At 40.0% G+C, this 7,095-nt stretch overlaps 1 protein-coding gene across 2 annotated transcripts; it reads left to right on the top strand.

Moving 5' to 3' along the window:
* Positions 1-212: 212 nt before the first annotated feature.
* Positions 213-6,782, top strand: LOC139433950 (uncharacterized). Of its 2 annotated transcripts, none has more exons than XM_071203372.1 (6): positions 213-1,224; positions 2,520-2,737; positions 2,839-2,961; positions 3,092-3,485; positions 3,709-4,031; positions 5,076-6,782. In XM_071203372.1, the coding sequence occupies exons 4-6, from the start codon at positions 3,352-3,354 to the stop codon at positions 5,081-5,083; spliced, it is 465 nt and encodes a 154-aa protein (XP_071059473.1). In that variant the 5' UTR covers positions 213-1,224; positions 2,520-2,737; positions 2,839-2,961; positions 3,092-3,351; the 3' UTR covers positions 5,084-6,782. The 2 variants fall into 2 exon arrangements, with proteins under 2 accessions (XP_071059473.1, XP_071059472.1); XM_071203371.1 differs by having other exon boundaries at positions 5,003-6,782.
* Positions 6,783-7,095: the final 313 nt, after the last annotated feature.

Below are 7,095 nucleotides of genomic sequence, written 5' to 3'. Positions count from 1 at the left end.
AAGTTGAGTGTAAGGCCTATGATTTATGCCCTGCTCTCTGATAAGAGAGTGGGCAGGTTCTTTCCTCTCCTCTCACTGCAGGGAGGGGGGCTCCAGACTTAAGCAGAAACACATGGAGGCCTCAAAAAGGTGGTTATGTCATAGTCATAGAATATGTCCAGTCATGTTTTGTTTTACACAGACTTGGGAAGGTGTGTCTTACGCCAGAGCCAATAGAATATGTTGGTTGGGTATAGAGGAGGTGTTTGTGGGTTTTCTATCCGGTTTTTTGAGCATAAAAAGACTGGCTTTTTTGGATTTCGTCGGGGAGAGGGGGGGGAACCCCTGGTATACTCTCTCCCGGTAGGCTCTGTCTTTGAGAGCTGGGTTAATAGCTCTCGGTAAGGTTCTCTCAAACTGGGTGAATATCTCTTGCATTTCTTGGTTGGAATGATGAGGGAATTGCTTTGAATGCTGAGTGAATTGCTTTGAATGCTGAGTGAATTGATTTGAATGCTGCATGGAATGATTTTATGGAAGAGGGATTTTGATGGTTTAGTGATACCTGCCCACGTGAGGAAATCCCTCCGAATCATTGCGGGATTTTGATGGTTTAGTGATACCTGCCCACGTGAGGAAATCCCTCCGAATCATTGCGGGATTTTGATCGTTTAGTGATACCTGCCCACGTGAGGAAATCCCTCCGAATCATTGCGGGATTTTGATGGTTTAGTGACACCTGCCCACGTGAGGAAATCCCTCTGAATCATTGCGGGATTTTGATGGTTTAGTGACACCCGCCCACGTGAGGAAATCCCTCCGAATCATTGCGGGATTTGGAGTGTTTAGTGAAACCTGCCCACGTGAGGAAATCCCTCCGAATCATTGCGGGATTTTGAGTGTTTAGTGAAACCTGCCCACGTGAGGAAATCCCTCCGAATCATTGCGGGATTTTGAATGGGTTTTTATTATCACCAGTTTTTGTATGAGAGAATGTCACAACTGAATTGTCCAGGTAAAGGGAAACATATTGGTAATAAATGTAAGACTGTGAATTAAAGTTTCATATTTGAACATGATCACAGCATCATTTTTGTGTGTTGTTTAGTATAATTATAATGTTGTAAAGAGAGAAGGAAAAAACCCTGTATTAGTTTGGACCTATTTTTTTTCAAATAAACTGATCCCACCTTTTGGACTGGGACAACTTAAAGGACACCTGTGCTCTCCTATCCTGCTTCAAAGGTAAGATTGCACCCTGCCACACACACATGTTTAGGTAGGAACACACCCCATTTACTGATACCAAAATCCTTCGGGATCGCTTAAACAGATTAAAAAGAGTTGTCTGAATTGAAACAGCAGTTAATTGAACCTGGTTCTTCGGGGAGTTAATAGAGGTGAGATCTTGCTGACGTTTGGTGGATCTGAGCCAAGCAGTAAACTTACATAGACTCAGTAACTTCGGTCGGGTCAATTAGTGAGGTCAGAGTAATTTACCGGAATAAATTAATCGGGGCCTCACCTCATACTCTAAACACTGTGCTAAGGTGCAATACCAATAATTATGAGGTAGTCAGAGTACAGGTTGACAAAAGGTTTATTTCTTAAGCCATAACTGAACAGAAATACTCTTCGTGGGAGGAGGAGGAGGAGTCAAAGGCGATTGTGCCAAACAAAAGAAACAAGCATAATAAAACCAGGCCTATCTCTACATCTATCCTTTGAAACCAAAACTCAAACAAAACCCCTCACTAACTAAACTACTCAGAGCTGGAAAAACAGAATACAGGGGTGGCAACAATCCGCTAACCTAGTGTGTCTTAACATTAGTTACCTACGTGATGAGAAATGTACAGGGTACCCCAGACTTACCTAACTCCCCCACCTCTCTCACCCTGGGCCTGTTGCTGATGAGGAGCCTGCAATTGACTGCCTTGAATAGAAAGTCATTCTACTTAGTTTGTTCTGACCTTTGTTAATGTGTGTGTGTTGAAAGGTGGGGGAGTTAGGTAAGTCTGGGGTACCTTATGGTAGAGAAATTAACATTTAATTCACGGGCAACAGCTCTGGTGGACATTCCTGCTGTCAGCATGCCAACTGCATGCTCCCTCAAAACTTGCGACATCTGTGGCATTGTGCTGTGTGATAAAACTGCACGTTTCAGAGTGGCCTTTTATTGTGGCCAGCCTAAGGCACACCTGTGCAATAATCATGCTGTCTAATCAGCATCTTGATATGCCACACCTGTGAGGTGGGATGGGTTATCTCGGCAAAGGAGAAGTGCTCACTATCACAGATTTGTTCAGATTTGTGAACAATATTTGAGAGAAATGGTTATTTTGTGTCTATAGAAAATGTTTTAGATCTTTGAGTTCATCTCATGAAAAATGGGAGCAAAAACAAAAGTGTTGCATTTATATTTGTGTTCAGTATATGTATATTGCTACTGGATGTCAACATTTCCCTCAGGATCTACAGCGTATATATCTATTCTATCTAATCTATCTATCTAACAATAATGATGCTTTCTTTTTTAGGACCACTGGCACTGTCCAAAATCACCCCAACTTCCCCAAGGATGTAATTGTGTTACCTCATCCAGAATGGGATGCAGTTTGTAAGCACAAAACAAAGAGAAGGCTTCATCAAAAAGGCTTTATTTTAAATGCCTTCGCGATGAAGAAATTCTGGGACTGCAGGACAGTCATTGCTGAGCTAAGGGAGGCATTCAAGGACAACATTCCAGGGGAGTCAGGTATTGTCTGAATATTTAGGCTATGTCTGGTATTGTTCATGAGTTGATTGCTTCAGAATAATTGTATGTATGTGTATTTGTATTTTGCTCTTTTTTTTCAGTATTGAACTTTTGATGCCAAAGCTGCGTGAGGGACAGGGACTGAACTGAATGGCTTTCTAATTCACAAAGTGTTTAAATCAAAGGCAGTGTACATCAGGCCATCAAGCATACTTCAAAATACGGTAACCAATTTCAAGCGATATGAAGCGATTTGTTTGTTTGTAGGTTTCTTGTTTTTCCCATGAACTTAACCCCTTTATATTATGTTTTTTAATAATTTTTTCACATTTTTGTTTGTATGTTTTGTTTTAGTTGGACAGCTCAGATTCAGAGAATGGTATGATGGCAGACACACAATCCACATCCAGTGAACAGCACATTTCCACTCAGGCTACCACTGACTGTGTGACAAGGGCTAGAGGAAACCAAATTGCATCAACACCACTGGTTTCTAGTTATCCTTTCACAAGAAGTGGCAGAGCAAACCGAGCCGGGCAGAGCAGTAATCTTCAAGTGGAAGAATAACCACAGAAACCCAGGCCAGTGCAGTTCATCAAGAATCCAGTGGCAGCATGGCCAGAGAGACCCAGCGCAGTGCAGTTGATGACTATACGACCTACCTCTTGATCATGGGTTCCATCTCTGACCATTCATCTGATGATGAGGAGTTAAACCAAGCGATTATGGCCAGTCTTCAGAGTCATATGTAAGTGAGTGGGTGATAAAAAATAGTTCAGTAATTAAAGATAAACAGGAACAGGGTGAGCATGAAGTGAATCTGATAGGACTTTTTACAATATTGACTTCATATAGGCACACCAGCCACTAGCCATTTTCCACTTGTAAAATCCTTTAGGTTTGCAATGGGGGTTTTGTTGTTGAAAAGTATGCTCTTATCCCTATCCTAAAACATTGTTTTCTTTCTACAGGGAAATCACAAACACCAAGTCTTCACAGGAAGTGCTCCTCGATCTTGAATCCAAAATGTACGCAAACCAAAGATGCAGGTTTAACATAAATAGGTCGGCAGTTCTGGATGTTGCTGTTCGTGGCTTCAAACGACTTTCCTACAATCCTGCATCCCAGATGTTTGTCAAGTTTTACGATGACTTGGGAATAGATGAAGAGGCTGTGGACCTTGGTGGCCCAAGGAGAGAGTTTTTAAGACTCCTTATGGAAGCATTGGCACTGTCACCAATGTTTGAAGGAAGGGACAGCAAATTGAACTTGGCTCTACACAGTAGGCCTACTGGTAAGTGTTATATATTTGGCCGATGTGTATTAATTTATTGGGACTCCTCATGATCACAGCCCTTTAGTCAATATTTTTCCCATTCTTTTAATACTGTGTTTTTTCATAAATAAAATATTTCTCCAGCTTTAAGAGAAGATCGGTATTTCATTGCTGGACAGGCCATTGCTGTTAGCCTTGTTCATGGGTCCTCCACCAGGATTCCTTGCACCAACACTGTATTCATGTCTTGTTGGTGGGCACTCCTCAATTAAGCCTAACTTGGAGGACATTGTTGATGCTGACCTTTATGAAAAGGTTAAAAAGGTAAATGCATTGTAAATATATTGGAATATGCAAATCTTGACTATATTTTCATTCAATATGAATGCCACAGCTTGACCACAAAAATGTAAATAATAATAGAAACAATATTTGTTTACTGAAGCAATTTATTTGATCACTTATATAGTTTAGTAAATAAGTTAAAAAGGATGACATGATGTACAAGATACATTTTCCTCAATAATCTCGAGTGTCTAACATAAATGGATAATAGCACTGAGTTATAATCAGTCAAATGTGTTCAGAATTTAAACCACTATTTTTAGCGAAGCAGATATGCCACTTGGTCTGCCTTCTATATACATGATTTTAAAATATAACTAAACTATTTTTAATGAAAAGTACAGGTTTAGGTTAATTGTGTCTCCAACAGAAAATATGTGCTGCTCTGGTAAAACAGCAAGATATTTGTGGTGATATATCTGGTTTCTTAGATTCATGCCTCTTTTGTAGTATTTGCTGTTGATAACAACTTAATCCGCAATAAAGGCGCTACTTCTGCCGTTGCAGTTGAGTCGAGCCAACCCTAAGCTGTTTGACTTGACCCATGCTTTGTGGTTCCTCCAACGACTGCACTCGGCTACACTCATCTACTTTCTATGCAAGCAGCAGCTCATCTCAAACTTTCTTTTTTGTTTTGTTTTTAGGTGTCAGAATGTTCTTCTTTGAATGACCTCTTACACAGCACAGAACCACTGCAAGATTTTCTTTCTTTCTCAGGCCGTTGAAATCCATAGAAGACAGAGACCTGTCGGTCTAAGACATTACCATGTTCCAGGTGGTCCACAGAGTTGCAGGAGCATTTGAAAGGTTTGTGCAACACTATTGCCTATAAACCAAATTAGTGATATCATTTAGGTGCTAACAAAACATCTAAAACTGACTATATTTTAAACCTTTTTTTCAAACAAAGATACAAAAAGAAAAATGTTTGAACGTGTTGTATTGAAAAGAGATTGTTCCTTATAAAATAGGGCTGTGTAAAAATAAAATAAACACAATAAAATCAGTTCATGTGGTCAGAAACACTTAGACTGCAGTTCTTTGCCAACTCATTCCAAGTGATAAACAGTGCATAATTTGCTCACGTTTTATATTGTACTGAGGGGGACCAGGATGGCCAGTTATTGTTGTTGGAGGTACCCTTGAGTTAAGGCTAGTAATTTGTCTTCCATGCAATGATCTTGAGCTTTCATATGTGTTGGTAATTACACAAATACAGGGCCGCAAGGACGACTGAAGTTTCTTGACTATCAGTCCCTGCAAACTCCTGGCTAATTGATAGAAAAGTAAAAAATGTCCGTTGGTATCCAGAAAGTTCACTGAATAATCTGTCCAAAACCATGCTGTCAGGTCCCATGCTGTCACTTTCCCTCATAATGTTCTGAGCACACCGCACCGTTATGTCTTCCTCATTAACCTCCACGAAAAAAAACTGGCCCTGAAGAAGAAGGTACATCAAAAGAAATATCATGGCTTTCTTCATACTGTTCTTACAGACCTATAAAACAATCTTAAAAGTTCTTATTGCAGCTCAAATGTAGCTAGCAGTGCTCTGAGCAGCTTCAGGCTTCATTTTCAAGGCTGTAAACCAGTCAAGGAATGAATATTTAAACTGGCTTCCTGTTGGATCAACCTGACTTCCTTTTAAAGTATACTCTCTCACACCCAGTCCTCTCACACACACACTATCATTCTCTCTCACACACACTACTATACCCTTATACATACTACAATTCCTCTCACACACTATCATTCTCTCTCACACACACTACTATACCCTTATACATACTACAATTCCTCTCTCATTTACACTATCATTCTTTCTCACACACAAAGTTTTCTGTCTTGTATACACTTCTAGAGTATTATATTGTAGTATGATGTTGTCTGTAAGTGGGAATAATAGTGTTTCTAAGAAAGTACAGTTTGGTATGTAAGTCAGTTTGATGTATGGCCTAGACAAAAGTGTGTGAAAGAGAGTATGATTGTGCGTGTACAAGTGTTTAGCAATATGTATAAAAGAGTTTAATGGTGTATGTGTGAGATTCTGATTTTGTTTGTAAGACCAAGTATGAGTTGTGAGCTAGACGGCCTCCCATACTCTCCGTACATTCTGTGCTAGTTCTGTTAGCAGTGGTTAACTAGGTGGTGTGTATATGTGTGCTTGTTCTTGTAACTCTGTTTATCTTGTAATACAACGTTAACTGGTTAACTTGTACCCAGGCTGTGTTTTGGTGACTGCCTATTTTTGTTAGCCTTATTCTTTTTATCCCACTTTAGAAGTGAGATTTTCCTTAGTTTATTTTGTTGTTAGTTATTTTGTTTATACTAACTTGTTAAAACTCTTATTTAAAGAGTCTCCCTTAGTTCCTTTTGTTGTTTGTTTAAACTGGTGCCTTTGTGGCCTTTTGTTTTGATTGTGGCAGTTTGTTGCCAATGTTATTGTGCTCATTCATTAAACAACTTCCACTTTACCAATTTAAACTGGTTATATGTTACTTTCCACTTTCCACGAGCCGGGATGTAACACCTGGGGTGTTTCTCAATCGCGAGTACGCTTGCTTGGTAGCACATGTCTTCTGAGCGTCTTGCTTCAGAAGCAAGGCAAGAATACTTACTGGCATTCGGAAAACGAAGAGTGGAACAGGCGAGCAAGTGTGCAGGTGTGCGTCATATGAGAGGCCCCGCCTCACATTTTCTGCCACAGATTTGGGGAAATTGGTCCGTGCGCAAAGCA

The sequence above is a fragment of the Pseudochaenichthys georgianus genome, chromosome 6, assembly GCF_902827115.2.
Source record: "Pseudochaenichthys georgianus chromosome 6, fPseGeo1.2, whole genome shotgun sequence".
NCBI classification, from domain to species: Eukaryota; Metazoa; Chordata; class Actinopteri; order Perciformes; family Channichthyidae; genus Pseudochaenichthys; species Pseudochaenichthys georgianus.
This window is presented reverse-complemented; position numbering and strand designations above follow the sequence as displayed.